At 30.9% G+C, this 21,464-nt stretch overlaps 1 protein-coding gene across 2 annotated transcripts in view; it reads left to right on the forward strand.

Moving 5' to 3' along the window:
• The first annotated feature begins 216 nt into the window (after positions 1–216).
• The window catches only part of LOC100573121, a 36,910-nt gene continuing 15,662 nt past the window's right edge, over positions 217–21,464 (forward strand). Inside the window, exons 1-3 of one of the 2 annotated variants that reach the window (XM_016801888.2) lie at positions 6,716–6,990; positions 7,045–7,208; positions 14,329–14,535. In XM_016801888.2, coding sequence (XP_016657377.1) covers positions 14,401–14,535 — 135 coding nt within the window. In that variant the 5' untranslated portion in view covers positions 6,716–6,990; positions 7,045–7,208; positions 14,329–14,400. Of the gene's footprint in view, positions 612–6,715; positions 6,991–7,044; positions 7,209–14,328; positions 14,536–21,464 lie in introns of those variants that run through there. The other variant, XM_003242325.4, reaches the window with a different exon arrangement.

The following is a 21,464-nucleotide window of genomic DNA, read 5'->3' on the forward strand; positions in this document are numbered from 1 at the left end:
GTCCGTCCGCGGGGGCCGCCGCCGTCGTTGTTAAATTAATATTTATAAAAAGTATTGTGGAAAGGAAACAAAAAAAAAATGAAAAATGTTTGCGGCGCTCGCCGCCGATATCATTACCTATATACACTCGGAAAACCGCGGCGTGTCGGCGAATTGCGCGGGTGGGGAGGGTCCGGGCGACGGCGTTGTTGTAGTGCTCGCCCGGACGACCGTTCGTCGGCACAGTCGTCCGGTAACGATATCACGTGGAACAATTGCGCGGGAGTTCCGACACTTGGTCGTTATTATAATATATTATAATAGTACATTATACCTATTTATATTTTAGTTCTCCGTCGTCTCTACAGAAGTGCACACGCGGTTTCGTATTTTGCTCTGCGTCGACTAAAACACACATCGTATTAAATAATATAGTAATATTAAATTTTGTTTTTAAATCTCTTTCGCGACGCGATTTACACAGTATACACGCATACACAACAGTAGCAGCCCTCGATCGGATCGTTTTTTGATTCGATCTTACAATCAGATCGATACACAATACGATATTACCTATACCGACTTCATCGGGCACTTGGATCGCTCCGACTTACACACCGCGCGCACGAGCGGTAAGTACCTAAGAATTATTGATATTATTACGACAGTGTATAATTATGAGATGCTTAACTTCATCGCCCACCGTTCAAGTCTCTAATTCACGTCCACGTCCGTACTACCCGTACATACAATTATTGTTATTATTATAGGTCGTGTCGGAATTATTACTCTATTTATACACACTACACCGTAATAATATTCAGAATAAATAAATAAATAAATAAATAATACACTATAATAATATAAAAGTACATTAATAATTTTTCTTCATACGATATAATATGTGATTAGAGGTACCTACGTCTACGTGAAAACAAAAATAAATACTATCAATAAATGTGATATTGCATAAATTTAATAATTCGGAAACTTAAAAAATTTTTTTTTTCTATGACTTAATTATTGGTTTCCGTATTCAATAAATATTTTTATACTAACATCGCCTATATTAGTAATATATCATCTCATTAAGTATTATCCGTCATTATTGTAACATATTTTATGTCAAAGTGTTTCCCAACAATGTTTACTTACTTTTAAAATTATCTTCAATATTAATCAGAAGAAAATAATATTATTTGCGTAACAAAATACAATACTTTTTTTAACATTTTAACGTATTTGATACACGATAAATAAAAAGTATGTGTATTAAAAACAATTATACAACTTAATGCAATAAAAAAATAATACTTTAATGTACATTTTAATTTTGAATTTATATCATACACGATGAGCATCACTATACACATGCATACATTGTTAGAGAAACTTCTTCTCACGAATCCAGTTCGTATAGGTACCGTACACAGATATACCTAATTGGTTTAAAATAATATACCAGAGTATCCTTTTTTTTTCGAATAGCTTTAGTACTTATCTATATTATTTTAAATAGTTTCACGTGTATATTATTATATATATATTTTTTTAGCCACTAGAATCACTAGCTGTATTATTTTAAATAATAATTAAAAGTATTTTAGTAAATTTACAATAATAATAATGAATAATACGTACCACGTGCAGGTAGTACCTATGCAATATATTATGTATAATTTCTTATACTGAGCACGGATCGTCTTAGCTAACGACATAGGTAAATATATTTACAAGTAGGCCGTTTTTTTTATGATTATATTACTCGAAAACTTTCTGTTGTTAAATTGCACATAAAATCCGTGAAAGCAGATGCTTGATTATATTTCTCCCATCTGGAGCATAGGTCTTAAGAGAATCTTTATATAACAAATGTATCATTTCGAATTAGAAATTCAATTATACATTTATACAATACCTATATATAATGCTATAGTCGAGCATATTGGGTTAACTACCTCAGGGGCACTACATTATAATATACAAATGAGCATCGTGTTTAACTGTGAGTAAATCGTATTTAGTTTTTACTGTTAGGCGTAAGTCGTAAAATTGCCTCTAAGCCCATTAACGATTTCTTACTATACACATTTGCAATATACAATTGTCATAATATAGGTACCTCCTAATAATCAAATGTTAACAATACTTTTGTATAAGTATATAAGTATAATTTAATATACCGTTAAAAATAACAAAAATCTATTTATAAATACTTCGTACGACTACTATGTACCTATTTAATAATACATATTATGTACAAATTGAGCGCATTTATTTTTTTCCGTTTAGAATTTTAAACATTTGAAACACCCAAGTAATGAATAGGTATACACTTTACTGCAATATTATTGTACACAATAATATTATATATATGTATATGCACATAATATATAATATACAAATATACAACAACTATACGCGCTGCAGGAAAACAGTAAAACGGCAGAAAAGCGAAAGCATATTACCGTGAAAATGTATACAAAAAAAAAAAATGTAATCTAATTATTATGCTCGTCGTCCACACGCGTAAAAATAACGAAAATTATACAGTTTATAGTTTTAAATTCTAGCGTATTTTAAATACAAGCCACAGACATTGAATTCCTGAAAACACAACGAGCCCGTGTTGTAGGTATACCTATACATAATATACACAGTACACACACTAAGTAGGTTGAATGGAAAACACAATGTTTTTACTCGGTGAATTGGAATCGTTACGAAGTAGGTTGTCCGCGGCAGTCGTAAAATACACACACAACAATAATAGTAATTTAATTAAATCGTTCGGCGGCCGTTGTCATTTTTTTTACGCTATATAGTGTTTTGGTAGAAACGATGATTGTCTCACCCTATAGACCAGTTGTGGTCCCTTTTAGACCAGTCGTGGTTTGGTATTTTTAGTGGTAAAAAAAAATAATTGTTTGTATAATATATTATGTGGGTGCAAGTGACTATAAATTATATATGAAAAAAAAAAAATTTAAACATATTCAATAGAACAAAAGTTATTCCAAAAGTCAGTTCTATCTGTTACACCCTCAATATTATGTACATTGTGCGTGTTATAATGCGTAGTTGGTTATTACACGAACCCGATAAAGATAGATATCATTTGTTGAGGTAAGATTCGGAGTACAAAAAACACCACGTTCGCCGCAGGTCAAAATATAGGATCTGAACAGGGGGACGAAATCTTATTATTTAGGATAACCGACGACGACGACGGTTTCGGCTTTCCAACAACCAATCGGTGCAGATTTCCCGACATGTCGATTCGCAATGATATCGGTACTATCCGATAATAATACATGGGTAATACTACAATATCGATTTTCGATTTTCCCGAAAGTTCTGTAGCGTTGTATTTTATTCTACAGTGTGTGCTCGAACGTTTTACGTAGTTTTGCAGTCGTTTTAACTGTACAGTATAGACGGAAGCGTTCGTAACTCGCGGGCTCAGGACTTGTAACTAAAACACGGCAAATGGGTTAAATAGGACTGTTCTCCAAAACCGAAATGTTATAGTCTCTATTTACACAACAAATAATAGTCAGCAGACGTCGGCGGCGGCGGCGTAGGATGCGCGGTCACGGAAATCGCGTGTAAACGTTCGTCGGCCGACAGAGTAATAATGTTACGCCGTTAAAACCTAATAAATGAGAATTATTTCGTCTTGAAACTTGAACTTCGTCGACGAATAGAAATATGAATAATTCGCGAGTGTGACTGCCAAAACTAACCTAACCTTGGCGGTTTCAAATTTTCAGCAAGCTGTAGACGTATCAGCTGCAGTGCAGTGCCTGTTGAAAATACTTATTTTGGTTATATTATTCAGTGGTCGTCCGTCGAATAAAAAATGCGATCCATCCGTGTCTACTATACTGCAGTGCGCCGATTCGACCGACATTCAAATTCGCGAAAACCCGGAGCACGTACGACCGATTTTATAATTAATTCCGATCGAAAGTTAATGCATTATATATTACCTATACCTAGGTTTGTATATTGTTTTGGTGACCGCGACAGTGGTGGTGGTTGGTTGTGGCGTAGTTGGAAATAACAGGGAAACGTCTCGTGAAAAAAATCTGATTCTCATTTCTCGCATTGGGTCAATGTCGTCAATGCGTTTGGTTTATTGTGTTTATAATATATATATAAGTATATATATATATATATATCTGCGTTAATACGACATAATATTTTATTAGTCCTACCTATACGTCTAATGATTTATTACTTTATTTTTTTTTTTCGTATAGGTATAATTAGTCAAATATACACGAGTAGTAGTCATGTTATAATAATATTATATAGGCACCGTAAAAAAGAAAATGTTTTTTTATTTATATTATTGAAATCCATTTAAGACAATAAATAATATAATTATGGCCAGTTTTATGTATTATAATAATATGCAGAACACAATATACTCATTATTTTTTTTTTTATGTTTAGACGGCGTATTACTGTTAGCCGAATAGATATTTATCGAAATTCACATTTGTAATGCTAAGTATAGTTGATGTACTCGTGTATACATATAGTATTGTGTACATGCGTTCCGCTTTAAATCCTCTTACAATAATGACCGATGGGCGACGAATGATATAAAAGAAAAGTACCGTTCAACGAGTTCTACAAGAGAGATTTAATTCTTCGTGTTTTTAGTCGTAGATAGTAATAATTCGGCCACCGTATTTGAATTTTTGGAAGGAATCGTGTAATGTGTAAAATGTATTATATTATGTTATTAGATATACCGTATGCGTAATTCCTATTATAGTAAAGTCACGATACACGCACATGACACATTATAAAAGTTGTACAAGTTCAATTGCCGGACATTCAAATGTTAAACGTCATCCAAAGACATACATCATGATAATATATGGTAGGTAGATATAACGAAATCGACGATTTATCAAACGTGTTGTCAAAAACGGTTAAAAGTTTTTTTTTTAGGAAATTTTTTTCTTATTAAAAACTTTCTACAGATTACTGGGCCCAGTTGGTATAGTATACACTTGGTATCAAGTTTATTTGTCAAAGATTGCAATAACTCGTGTCTTGCACGTCATTGCTACGCGTCGTAAGAGTGCGAAATAAATTTGCATAGAACAACAAACCTGCAGAATACGCAGCACAATGATATTGTATATTATATTGTATACCTAAAATAATATTATATCTTATAAGAAAGCTGCGTATCATAGAGTATTTGCACGAAAACAAATATTGACTACATAGTACGTTTACAACAGTCCTGCGCGAATAATAATGTGTACCTTCCATCTATATACATTAATGTATTTATTTTCACAGCGAAAAAAACCACATTCGATAATCCGTTTGACAAACGAGGTAAAGAAAAAAAACGTATGAAAAAAAGATTGACCGATATAATGATATCACAGCTGATGTATGCGCAATAGCGAATCGAACAGGTTTCCCGCGTGACACTTGTTGCTCGTAAAATATATACACGTGAATCGTGTAATAATATGAAGGGACAAGGGTGCTCAAGAATACCAATGGAAATGTTCAGATTCCTGCAGGATCCACTCCCCGATCACCGCGCGGCCGACATTATCAAAATATACATTGACATAAATCAAAACTTTTATTATTAATTAGTTAGGTATCCGCTGACTGTAAATATATAAGTCTTCTGGTAGACGTATGTTTTGATAAGTTTGGGCCGACCCAAATCCTTATTTTGGATATTTGCGCGGTTTTCGACATGTCTATCCTTCCTTTTTCTATAGCCCCCTAAAAAATCATATTTATATGTGACATACCTACACGCGTGCACATCAGTAGTAAACTATGATAACTTATAAAACTATAAAAAAAAAACTTTTACATCAAAATAAATTGTAGCAATTATTTTAAACCTTTCATTTATATAGGTACGCCGATATAATATAATAAAATATTTTATTCCTATATCGACATAATTGATATAGGTTAACCATGTTTTTAGCGCGATAAGTCGATTGTAGTTTGGACCGGACAGTTAGGTGTCGATGTTTATTATACTATAATGTCGACAATTCGAGTATTCGACTATTCTATATTATATAACTCCTAATATTTTAATGACAAAAATAAAAGGGTTCATCGTTAACCGGCCGTGGTTGTTTCGTCTATTTTCACCCTCAGCGATCTGCGCGTATATTAAACCTACGACATGTAGCGTAAATAGTGCTCATCACAATAATTAAGTACTAAGAAAACGCATAAAAAAAAAAATAAACACATGTTTTTATACCATTTCAACGAGTAATCGATGTTTGAAAAACAAAAAAAAAATCATCGAGAAAGAAAAACAGAACTTATCGGTTTTACAGTTACGATTCGCCGAAACGGCGTAAATACGCGCTCGTGCAATCAATTAACGTCACGCGTGCGACGAGGGGGGAATATTATTGTCGAACTGATCGCGCTCGGTCTAATAATTACCTTATATTATATTATAATAATATGATAGGCGGTGTAATGTCATAATCGTAACGACATCGTCTCGGGCGCGACACATATTAATATATTATAATATATATTATATTATCGTGCGCGAATCGACAAAAAAAACGGTACGAGCGCCGAAAACGATCCGTATCGTCGCTTCGCTCGTCATCGCACTGCTAAACATAATAATAATATAATATTATGCGTACGTCGTTATAATAATATTATCGTCGTCATCGACGCCGCCGCCGCTCGGACTTATAAAAATAATGCGCGCAGCACGACGTTATATATTATCGTCACGGCCCGTTGGCGGGCACCGGTTGTTTTTCGCACACGCGGTATAATATATATTATGTAGGTATGGCTGGTAGTACGCGGTGTACCGCGGTTTGTTTGTTTTCGTATACGCGGTAAACGGTTACGGACGGACGACGAAAAAATATCTTGCGCCGTTACGGGCATGGGTTTTCTCGAACTCCTGCGCCGACCGCGGTATGCGGTAAATCGACACTCCCGATCTGCAGCTTTCAAACTGTAAATACGTCAAATAAGATAAAGTTAATATCATATTATATACCTAGTTATTAGTTTATATAGTTCGCCAGACAACGGCATGTGGACCAGCTATTTAGCCGACTGAACAGCCGGCCTACTCTTCCTCTAGACTAGAAAAGCTAATTCAAAAGTCAACGAAACGCAAGTCTTCAACAACGGCCAATTATCGGGCTTTTATAATATTATCTACAACATAGGTATGTTATGTTTAAAAACCATATGGGGCTCTAAAGATCTAATCATATAAAAGTCTATCTATATATAATATATATATATATATATTATTATATATATTATATATACCGTCTTTTCCGATATCAATTTATAGCTCGAGTAGAAAAAAGGTTTAATTATTCATTCATATACGTTCGTAGAACTATGCAAATTTCACGAAATCCGAAAAAAAGGCTTCACACTGCAGCTTACCCGCAGCCTTACCCACATTATCATTATTTATACAATTATACACGATATTACACTTATTCAGCTGGTAATACATTGCAGCGGCGACCACCACCTCCGGTCGGACGTGATAACAGTGTTTTACGTGCGTAAAACGTTTTGCCGTTCGGAACGGATCGCACGATACACATGCGACGCTATGACCGAATACCGTCGGCGTATACGAAGACTGCAGAGTCCAATTCGATTTTCGCACACTCGTTAGCGTGATGATGATAATAATAATAATAATAATAATATTATAAAGCGTACTATATTCCCACAACTGCAGTTATGTCCGTATTTTTTTTATTTCCAGTCCCGGTTTGTTGTACCAAAATCGTCACTATATATTATATTACACTGAGACGTAATAATAATGGATATAACAATATAGCAGCTAATAATAAGATATATGATAATATATATTACGATATTTATTTATACTACTCGTATGTGTCGGGCACATACCTACTAATAAGATTGCGTACAACATAATATTATACAATGAATTGTTTTATATTTATATAATAGGTTTAAATGTATACTTTCATTCAACGAAACATGAAAATCGACTCTCTAAGCGTATAAATTCATAATATTTTTAAGTTGAAAGCTTCCTGTGTAAATACATTCAACACGTTAGATAGGTCTACCATCTACCGTTCAAGTGAATAATTTTCTCTATCATTTATAAATATAAAAAAAATATAATAAACCTATAATTACGTATAATATGTACGCATAATAACCGATAGTTCCTAAGACCTAAACAATTCTATAAGCATCACAGAATTTTTTTTTAGTTACGGTACAATTACGAAAATGTTATTGCGCTACATGCTACACAATATATTAGAACTATTGTTAATTCTAATTCAGAAATCTTACCTTTTAGATGTTCGTACTTTTAATATCTATAACTAGTGTACAATCATAACTCCTTTCAGACTTTGGCCAAGTATCGCGTAAAACGATGACTGTGGATCATTTAAAAATAATCAAAAATAAAATATTTCTCACAAAATCATACATATATCTACATCGTAAAATAATATACGTTAGTACTTGGTAATATACTAGCATTGTAGCTGTACCTACTTGTATTTTAAATTGTTCTATATTTAATAAACAAAACTCTCCACAGAATTTATGTAAATAGTAGGCTTATGTTGTACATAAAATACTTTCAAAAAATAAATCAATACTATTTTTATTTCTAGGTATAATATTATACCTGGTATATATTATTATAGATAGTATAAGTAGATACTAGATACCTATACATACTACATGCATATTGCATGTGGTGCGTTAAACTATACCCGATAATAATATACCTACATATTATATTGTATTATTTTAAAATAATTAGAGAATACCGTTAACACCGTACAGATAGATAATGGTATTAACCTTGAGGCCTTGTATACCAAAAGGCTTGTACTGGGAAAATATTTAAAAAAAAATAAAAAGCAGAATCTTAATAATCATAACAGATGTACCTATATGAATAAATATTATAATATCGAAGACATCAGAATATATTAGAAACTAGGGAACTTAAATCGATCAGTGATCAATGATGGTCACAAGAAAATCAAAAATTAAAAAAAAAATGTAAAAACTGCATGGAAATTAATTTAATGTACCTACACAAAATGCATATTATAATCAATGGGTAAATGTTATTACTTATTAAATATTCAAGGGCGGATCTGGAATATAAATTTTAGAAGAAGGTATTTTTGTGGAAGCATGTATATAATTTACAAATAAACATATGAAAAGAAAAATAAGTACCTACATCATGTTAAAAAAGTGAAATCTCCTTTTTTTGGTCTCTTTGTAACTTGGTTTTAATTCCGTGCATTTATATTTTATATTATATTATTTTATTAAAAATGTAGTATGAAGACGTTATTTTACCACTATAACACACCAAAACGAATGAGTTTAAAGTGAAGAATGGTAGATATAAATGATAAAAATAGTTATTATGAAATGTATTTTTTGTTTTGATATAACCTATATTTTTTTATTCGATGATTGTTTAATTTACTATTGTATTTAATCTTTAATGGATTATAGTATTATGTATAGCAGGGGCAGACTAATTATTAACAAATATTTAACAATAATAACATTTACACGTCATATTATTCTACGTAATGGTGTGTATCAAATACCAATTATTAGACATCGATAAACTATGCATATTATAATATTATAGTGGTTATACAACGCACGTATTATAACGCGTACTTACAAAGCTAAGAGAAAAGAAAACTAAAATTCATATATAAAGTCAATATACCTATATGGGTATTGTAAGATTCATTGTATTAATTTTAGTTCATTTCTTATGTTTTTTTCTCATTCCGAAATGATGATCATATAAGTGTTAAGTCATGATTTAATATAGAGAAATTATTTGTAAATAAATAAAAGTAATTATATTATCTATTTTCGATTTCATGAACTACATTTTAATTAATAGAGGTACTATATACCTCATCAGGTTCATATGCTTAAAAAAAAAAAATTGTTTTTAGTTTCTATATTTTTGTTTAGGCCCCATGATCAATCCAAAACAGAACTATATTTGAGAAGCTATAACCCAGGTACCTAAATCTGAGTATTTCACTACACAATACCAGAAACTGTATTTATTTCACCAATATTTAAAAAAAAAAAATTCTGAGGGGGGTATTTTTCGTAATGTGTGTTTGTCGTAATTCTAAAGAAATTCTTCGTTTTCATGAGAAGTAGGTAAATATTTTCATAAATATACATACTGAATAGTGTTAAAATTAAACTCATAAATATTTATTTATTTGTTATTGCGGTGTATATTTTATTTTGGTTTCTTACTTGGTAGATAAATACTATAACCTATAGAGGTTACTTATATTATATAGTCACCCGTCATCATTATTTTGTATTTTACATATTTTACATATTATAAAGTAGGTACTGTAATTATTTACCATTAACTTTATATTCAAATGCACTTGATAACTATGATATGCATTATATCTATGTCAATGGTATAAATCCCATAATAAACGAACAGTTTTACACATGTTTACGTGCATTTTATTATTGCAATTTAATAAACGAACAGTTTTACACATGTTTACGTGCATTTTATTATTGCAATTTACGACATCAGACGCAACGCCCATAAAATATATAAAACATGTTAAGAGGTAGATAGTGTATATAAGTTACGAATCTCGACGGAGTCAGAGAATGTCGAAGAATAATTGATTTTACATTTTATTCACGATTCAGATATATAAGTCGGTTGTTTGTATAAACATGTAGTGAACAACAAGTAAATTACATATCACACAATATGTACACATTCGTGTCAATAGCTAATGTATCGTGTCTACCGAGTGTAGTTTGATGGATCATGTAAAGATAAGATAGAAAAAGTGGTGGACACATATCAATGAGATATTAATTAGTAAATAGGTTAAATTGATAAATGATGAGTAGGTAACAGTGAAGTATAGTAAACGTATTATTATAAAGTATGATAAAACTACGTTTATGTTATATATAATTGAATAATATTCTATTAAAGATAGAAAATAGTTATTTATAATAAATTCGTATAATAAACGTATATGACTTTAGGTGGTACCTACTATATAAATTAAAGATTTAACAGACGGAAATGACACAATTATTGAATAATGAATATATGTATGTATGGTAGACAGCACTCACACAAACAATTTCAATGACTATAATCAGTATAATCTGACGATTACTTAGATTTCGCTACGGTCTGATGAATTTTATTTTACGATTTGACCAATATAGAGTATATAGTGACAAAGAAACTGGCCTAAATTGTTGAAACGTAGAATTGAAAAAAAATAAACGGACTTTAGCCATCAAAAACCTATGATAAACAGATGTAAATATGAACTAATGTTTCATTATCAAGGAATGAATTGCTCGTTTCGTATTAATATACGATTTTTTAAGAAAAAATTCCACCGAAAATACGAGTGGGAAGTAGGACGACAAAACGAAAAATAATTCTTAAAATACTTTAGCAACAATAAACAATAATTGACGTAACTATACTCAAACGAGACACTTTTTTTGATTCAAAGACTTTTCTTCTTGATGACGAATGATCAGTTGTATTTTTATTATTACTATCGTGATTATGGAGTATAAGGAGAATCTGTTATTGAATCCTAAATAAACGGATCAACTGGGTGAATAACCTTTAGAGATAAAAATTATAGATATAACTGGGGCTCGGGTTTATATTATGTAGGTAAATACATATTATCACTATGACTTGATAAATTTGTTTCACGTGATTTTCAATTAAACCCATATTTTTACATATTTCATCTTAAATACTAAAATACAATACGTATATATAAATATTTCACAATAATTCTGTTTTTTTTTCACATATTATAGTTTAGACAATGTTGACAATATAATATAGACTAATATAGATAAAATTTTATCGGATAAAATACCAACTGATATCTTATCTGAGTATTAATTATTTTGTATTATGGTTACCTATCCGAAAAGTAGACATGTGACGAACCATAGTGCATGTTTCATGGTTTAAGCTTCGTTTGTTAGATGTTTACGTGTATTTAATTATTTTGTAGAAATATTGCATTAATGTATTTTTTTTTTAGTTTTTAAGATACTGTACCATTTTTTCGTTTTAGAAATTTTCTTTAAATATAAGTATACTGTATAATTATAAATAAATCAAAATATTTACAGAATAAGACATGTACATGATAAATATTACATATTTCGAGCTTCGAATTTTTATCACAAATTTTAGTTGTATAAATATATATTTTCTAGTTGTAAAAATACATTTAAATCCGAGACCTAGATAACGTATGAGAATGGACAGTGGTAACTTAAAGCCAAAGTTAAAAAGCGTAAAAGCACAAAGATAAGACAACGAGCACAATAAAATTACAAAATAAATAATATATGTAACACGAACTCAAATACTATACAGACGGTAGACGTTAGTACGTTACGGTAAGCAACTCTGATCGAGTTACGTATTATTCTCGTTATGACCACAGATGTCTAAGATCCACGATTAAGATGGGCAATGGCCAATGAACCTTAAACAAAAATAAATAAAGGCGCCTGACATAAATATGCATAAGTACTGTTTGTCCCGAGAAATCTAAAACAAAAAGAAAATAAGATCATTGAAATCATTATAAATGTTATAACTTATAAATTAAAACAGGTGTAACGAAATTCTACACTTTATTTTTAATTGAAACTCTTATTAACAAATTTTAAAGATATTTTAATATATTTTAATAATAAATGCAAGTTTATTATAATACACGAATAAACTGAAAACAATAATGTGTAATGTACATCATAATATATTTGGTTACAACATTGATTTCAATAAATTCAAATGTTAACCTTAGACATAATAATAATGTGAGCAAATAATTTTCGTATAATGTAATATAGGTATTTACCAAGACAATAACCTTCTTACCAATACAATGAACTCTATACAACACGTTCTGTCAATGATTATAACTTAACATAATAAATTAAAACGCTAGAGAGAAAAATAATTAAACACTTTAGTGGCTTAGTATACTTAATTAAAATAGTAGAAACCAGAAGGTATTATTTTGAACGTTTTTGTATTGTTTAATTAAACATCAAAAGGTGTTAAGTGGAACAAGTAGTACAATTATTATTTATAAGTGACTAAAATTTTTAAAATGTGTCCGATAGCCGATAGGCATATAGTTATTGATTTTAAAACTTTAGGAATATTAATTTCAATTATTATTTTACTGTCGAGAAGTCACGACAATCTTATTGCATCCTTGGAAGTGGGAGAACCCGAGGAAAGGAGCATAACATTTATAGTAATATTATAGACAACTTTATCACATGTTTTACTAATTAGGTATTGAATATGGCAATTTTACTACGTTGGTATGGTCTCTGTTCACAGTCGATTTGATCTGAAAATAAAATAATTAAAGTAGTGCGTATTTTATATTGTATTATTGAATGAATTATTAAGTACATAGGTATCTACAATTTCAATGTAAGAAATAATTGAAAACAACACGTGGACCCGAAGCTTCGTCGTCTAGGCTGCAGGACAGGTATGATAGGTAGACTTGTTTTTACATACCTATCTAAATACATTGAGCTACCGCTTATCTACCAAAATGTTGGACCCTTTTTAGTTTATTTAAAACACAAAAAAAAATATTTATTAAGTTGTTATTTTTTTTACGGGACATTAACCAAATTGTAAAATTAATGACTAGACATATTTTTTTTCTTAAATACATTTCAACCACAAACCATCATAAGTTAGAAACGACCGTTATTTAAAAAATGTATAAGCATTCCCTTTCTGTTATTTGATATTTTTTTTTTTATCAAAGTAACTGAAAATGTGAAAGTTTGAACATTCGGAAACAAAACAAGACGTACCTACACTCACTACGTTTCGCTAAAAAAAATTAGTTTATAGCGGCCATAAACACAACTCACAAGTAGTAAAAAATATATATTACTCGCGTCGGATTTCAGATTTGTCATAATATATAAATTCGCCAAGTATTTGCGATGTCTCCTCGGTCGATAAGCATCGCAGAGTAAAGGTAAATATTCAGTTATTGCAGCCGCGAATGCCGATCGAAATCAAAGAAAACATATTATAGGTAATAATGTCATGGACCTCATCACGAATAATATAAACACACTACCCATATTTACAGACGGAATTTATACGCTACAAGAGTTTTTATTAGCCAATGTACATAATATTAATATTGTGTCGTTGCGTTTGTTTTTCAGAAACCGGATAACGGAAACGACCGTCGGATGTCTGTGGAACGGTCGTAAAGCAACGCCGGTGGTTTTGTCGTGATGAGCGTGCGGGCGCTATTGCGCGCGATACTTTTGGCCGTCTTGGTCGCCGCGACATGTCGAGCCGACGAAACGACGAGCGATTACTCCGCCGCCGCTGACCCTACAGACCGACCGGAGTCGACTGAAGACGAGGTAAGATCCGACGAAATAATAAATAATTATAAAAAAAAATAATACTCCCATGAGTCGGACACTAAACGATAAAATTTCAAATTAAACATTAAAATGTATAGGTACCTAGTTACATGTAGGTAAGCATGCGTTAAAAAGATGCATGGTTTTTTTTTTAAAACCATTCTACCAAGAAAAAAAACCGCTTAAAAAATTATGGCCTGCCTGTGATAACTATATAAGTCACTATATCTATGGTTTAACCTGGATGGTTAACTTTCGGAAAATTAAAATTCGTTATTTTTACTATACATAATATACTTAGTCAAACTACAAATAATGATAATCACAAAATAAAATGGAAAAATTACCTCCCTATTAATAAATATAATATAACAGCTTGTACCTACTATTCAAGTATAATATATAAATAAAAAATCACAGTCCTCTTAAGATTTAATTTATGATACGGAATTTAAATAAACGAAATTTATGTTTAAATTGGTCATTTGGTCAATTGGTTTTGACAAAAACGATTTGAGCCTTCTTAATCATAAATATTTCATAAAATATCTTATAAGAACCAAAATAATTTTCTATTATTTATGTTTAGTATATCGAATTTATTTATTTGAGCAACCTAACTGTTCATAGCATCAAGCATGTAATATAATTGTGTATACTACAAATATGATATTATACTGATAAAAAAAATATATAAATTGAATTTCAACATTATTGTGTGATGGCAACGACTCTGCGGGTGACTGACGTGCAATCATTTTGGAAAATTATTTTATTTTTCACTTAAATGATTTCATTTTTTTTTTTTTTATATATATCAGTAAGATATTTGTATTTTTACGGATAAAAAAATTAAATATCAATTTAAACGATAACATCGAATTCGAAATAAAATATAATGACAAATATCTATACCTATATAAAAAGTAACATTGAGGTTAAAATTGCCCCGAGAGCTTTACGCATGCTTAGAGTACGTAGGTACTAGTTTTATTTTTACTAGACAAGATCACGTATTTTTGTACGTAAAAAAAGTGACAAACTAGTCGAAATCTATCCTTAAGAACGTGTCACCACTCACCAGTGTCATCGAGGGAAATTGAATGGCAAATGGGTCAAAAATATAAAAATGAACAATACGAGGGAAACCTTGATAACCCAAAAAGTAAAAACTATGATAAATGCATTATGCATAGGTAGTATCAAACGACAACCTATCGAAATACTTAAATTTTTAGTTACTAGTGAATTCTTGTTTTTCATAGTTAAACTCGTGCCTCTATATTATGTTGTATTCATTATGGCGACCGGTGTCAATGCAATTTTGTACACAAGAATACGCTCTACGGGAATAATGATCCTGTCTTGTAGAATCGACCAAACTTAATAATTTTTTTTAAAACTAATGGAAGCTAATATTCTACAGGCCACATCAAACTCCATTTTTCGATACTTTAATCTCAAACTTTATAATATGTCTTAAGTCTTTATATAATAATACAATTTTAAGCGTTTTTTACTTATTATAATATTATACCATCATTTGAAATAAAATAAAAAATCTGAGTTCGATGCGGCCTGTAGGAAAACTTCTTCTTTCGGATAAAAATTAGTTATCGAAATCCGACAATTCTACAAGACCAGATATTTATTCCGGTGAAGTATTTTTTTTCGATATAATAATACATTCTATCAACTAAAAACTCGTTTAATCTCGACGATATTGAAATAATCAATTCTTATTTATTACATCTTTATCAATATACCAGCTAATGACCAATGGTCGTAATAAGTAATAACACGCATTAGTGCCCTATACTCACGTTATCATGTTAAATGTTCATCAAGTCGAACTGTCTATAAGTATCATTGTATTGTAAACTCAGCTTTTCTACTTTAAAAAAAAATTCTGATACGTAATTTCTAATGATTTTGTGTAATGACTTAGATCGTTATTCGTGTAGAAAAAAAACTCCTGTTCATCGACGTATAATATAATACGGTGATAGTATATTATGCTCTAATATACGTGGTATAGTAATTTCACTAGATATGATATTATTATAATTGGCACTATGAGTGCGATAAACAAGTTTTGCGAAACATATTATAATTGTTAATTTTTCTAAATATATTTACCGGATAGTAATAATAATGTATAAAATATGTACTGTTGTTAGACCATTTATTGCTTTTCTCGCGCGCCAAACATATAAACGCCCACCTCTGTAAATACGCGTTCACAAACGGTAAATCGATAAAGATTGTCAATTTAAACTTTAAATAGTACAACAAAAAAATGTTAATACGCTCAATCTATTTAACCGATCAATACACGCACATAATATTATATATACAACACGTCTGTCGTCCGCTTGCCTTTCGTTTATAATTTTCTTTTAACGCGGACGCAACTGGGTCATTTGCGGTTTGAATACGTCGAACAAAACACCGATTGTGATTTTTACAATCCTTTTGCTGCTCGCACATATTATGTATACATATACACTACGGGTATGCCCATAAACTTAAATTATTTATCGTGGTCGTCGGCAACGAACTACCTGTGCGTGTACGCATTATTATATGAACACAATCGTCTCAATCGTGGGCGTGCGTTCCTGTAGTTTATATATTATATTATATCGCGAATCGCGATTTCGCTTTTTTTATTTTTTATTTTACCATTGACCTAGACCACATTAGCATGTGTAGGTACCACCTAAGGAGTGCAGTCGAGGTACAGCGCTTATAATGATATAAAAATATTTAAACTCCTCCGCCGTCTCCGTCTCGACTGCAGACTCGTGTTTCCAGCCCCTGACCGCGGCTTCCGTGTCTGCTATAGGTATGCTGTTCGATCATCGGCTTTATCGCGCTATAATTCGATTTGGCCGATCGCCCGAGTTAATGGTCCAGCGCAAATGGCCACTCTGCATCGCCGGTGCTGCTGCAGTCGATCCTGCTAGGCGCGTTTTCGTGTAAACACGAATTAGTCTTTGATAGATACAGCACATTAAACGTACCGGACAATACGCGACGACGCGTATGCGCACTTTTCTTACATAATGTGCACGATAATAATCCCGGAACAAATGCAATTGATCTGCTTCGGATAGGTATAATCCGCACACACACAGTCGTGTGCAACGTCCCATGACACACTGCACCGTCGCCACTGTCACGGCGTGTACCTACCTATGTTTATATTATAGTGTGCAGTGGCGAGCGCGACATTCCTCGGGAGCAACGGGTCTTGCACCGCCACCGTGACGATGCCCCTGATAAAGCAGTGGCACCTGTGGATTTTCAGTGTGTGTGCGTGCGTGGTGATGACAAATGTCATTATGTAGGGCTGCGGGATACCGTTTCCGAAACGATTCGGGATTTTTTTTTCATCGAGATAACGGCCTTGCAGGTGGTTGGCGAACAAGTCCAAGATTACAATATTAATGGTCAGATGTGTTGATGAGCTGACCGTAAATAACGTCATTATCGTATACGACCAATATACAAACTCAAAAATTCAATATAATTAGTTATTACTCGGTTAGTCTCAGCGAGAGACTGCAACAGTGTTGATCACTGATTTGACTGACAACATACACTTTTGTATATTTTGATGTTCGTTTAACTATTTTTGATTTTTAGTTTTGCTTTCTACGGATTAGGTATATAGGTACCTAATTGTATTTTACATTATAATTCGTGAATATCATGACACAAACAGAAATATAATGAATCGTTTGTATTTTAATTTAAAGTGAAAAGTGATTCGTGAATACAACAATACTTACATAATAACCTGTTGGAAGTATTCCGATATCAAGTACCTATCTATTTTATTTTATATTGCGTTAATATCAACAGATTTCTAGTATTGTATTTCAATCCGATAACATAGAAATGGATTGACATTATGAATGTATGATGCGTACATTTTATTAAAATCATGTTCTATATAATTATAGTCATATCGCGAAATGAAAACAGATCAATTGGTAAATGAACCGATGAAGAGAAATCCTACATAAGATATAAATTATTAACATAGGTATACAATTCAGAACGTACGACAAAAGAAATCTTGAATTTTATATCCCTATTTACTGCGTTTTCGAACAATAGATTTTAGTCTTAGCCAAACTTTTTAGTGATAACATAAATAATGATAACATTATATTGGTTTATGCGGTTATAGCGTTGTCATAATGAACAATATTATTATGACTTATTATATAGTTGTTATCGTGTCATAAAGTTACAATTCTAATTTATTTAACCAACCCTATCGAGGTCTTACCATTCATAGTATAACATTTCGTCTACTTTTACTTTGTAATATATAACGCCGACTATAACTAAGTTTTATAATAAGTAATGATGTGCACTATTGTACACGGACGTATTCGATTTTGTAAGACATGTATAATATACAGTTTATCTATATACCTACTTGAAAATTACTACCTATTATATTGACATGTTTTGTCATGTTCTAAATAATTTTGGTTTAGAGAACTTTAAATTACTAAATTAAACGGTACAAGAATTCTCAAGCAAATCGAAAGTCCTTTTACAACTAATATTACTGTCTATATCGGTTAGTATACCTACTTGGTTTATTGTACTTGGTTCTTAATATCTAATTACTATAACAATTTAGGTACCTATTTTAAACCATAGTGTGAATAAAATATTTATTATGACTTAGTTAGCAATCATTACGGTTTGACGTTTTGGTTAAACGTATCCGTGATAATATTAATTATTAGGTAATAATATCTGCATATTGCATATACATTTTTAGAATAGTAACAATAATAATGAACGATAAAAAATATAACACTGGTCACGAGATTCGGCATTTCATTATTCATATCAAAATTCATATTTCTGATCAACTTTGCACAACTTGGTACACTTAATTATTAAAATAAATAGGTAAACCACTGCATACAAAATATATTGTAAACATTAAATCTCATTGTTTTACAAGTTTTAAAGGTTAAATAGACTATAGTAACAACTAGTAAGTATACCAACTAAATAGTGTTGCTACTATATAGTGTATGACGTCTTATTTGCTTTCGCGAAAATGTGTTTATATTTTGAAGTTTGAAATGTAAGAATTGAGTATTCAAAAAACAGTTAACAATAGTACAATATGTAATAATACCTAATAGTATCTACCTACCTATATATTGACGCTTGTCTTATCGTTTCGAGCGAAATGACGTTAATTTATATAGGAATACATATGTGAGAAATTACATAAATGTTCCGTTACAATTCATATAGGTATATATAATAACAACCGTAAAATACAAAAATATCTCGCTCGATTCTATTTACAGTTTTATTTTCATTTCGTTTGGAGTTTTTATTTTTTTTCATATCTATGATATATTATATACCTACTATTATATTATATATGTAACTACCTACTTAAAACAATTTGTGCGGTAGCCGCTACACCAACACTAAAAGCATACACGTGCGTGTATTTGTATAATTACTTAATATCAGAGAATAACAACCTATACCTACCTATAACAGACGAAACGGCATGCGAGAGATTCTGATTCCATGAAATCCATTAACCCCTGCGTAACGGTCGCGTACGCCTCCGACCAATCGACGCAGTTTCTATTTGGTCGAAAACAATGCGAGGGACGGAGAAAAAGTGGAGTGGAGAATTAAAAAAAAAAAAACAACACAAACTAAATTAGCAATCGGTTTCTTCGATTAGGTTTTCCGCGCCAAACTGCGTCCATCTACCTAGGTTAGGTTAGGTATATATATATGTATATGTATATATAGTCATCGCTGCGTCGTGCGAAAGCGAAAACCATCTGATTTAATTACTTAACCGACCCAATTATACGGTCCAGCAGTTATGAGGATTCTGGAAAGTTTGCGTACGTGTGGGCTTCTATGAGTAGGTTCGCTGGTCGATAAAATTCCGGCACAGAGAAATCGGTTTTTGGGTTTTTACAGTGAGGTAGGTACATCGTTGCATCGTCCTGTATCTGGGACATTATTTTGAATCTTCTTTAATTAAAATACTTCAATGTGAGCCAACCAAAACAGCATAATATATTAATATTATTAATATTGTAAAAATTAAAACTAAAATAAAAAATGTCAATACTCAATACACTCCTAATTTTAATATGTACTTATATCTATATTATTATACCACTTCCAAACGTTAAAGAAGTAAAACTGTCGTGCAATTTATGATAGGGATTAAATAAATATTAATTATAATTTCAAAGCTTTTTTTCTAAGAGTATAAATTCGTAAATCAAAATTGTTAATAATTATAACCACCAAATGTAAAACATTAAAATTAATTAATCTATTTTTAAAATAAAATTCTTTATTAGGACGAATAAAAAAATGAATTATAATTTTATTTTGTAAAAAATAAATAAGGCTTTGTCCAATAGGTCCATTAGCCTATAAAATTAATATTAACATAACAAAATTAATTTTTTAAAACCAATTACAGACTACATGCCTATACTAGATATTCAAATACTATTCAAACGAGCATATTATATTATAAAATCTACAGAATATAATTATTTAATATAGGTATTATTAGATTATGTATTTTTTTTTATATATATTTTAGTAATAACATATTAAATTTATTACCAGCACGCAATATATATATATATATATATATCAAATAAAAAATAGAAAATAAAAGGAGACTCAAGGCATGTCGGTAGCTCCCCTATATAATATAATATGCAATAATGCAATAGGTATAACCTGGTATATGTATCATATTAATTTAAAGATTAAATTTCGAATTTTTATCTTAAGACTTAAATTAAACCACAAACAAATGAAAATAACATAAAAATAGGTACCTAACTACCTATATTTAGAAGTGTTACAACAAATTGTTT

The sequence above is a fragment of the Acyrthosiphon pisum genome, chromosome A1, assembly GCF_005508785.2.
Source record: "Acyrthosiphon pisum isolate AL4f chromosome A1, pea_aphid_22Mar2018_4r6ur, whole genome shotgun sequence".
Lineage (NCBI taxonomy): Eukaryota > Metazoa > Arthropoda > Insecta > Hemiptera > Aphididae > Acyrthosiphon > Acyrthosiphon pisum.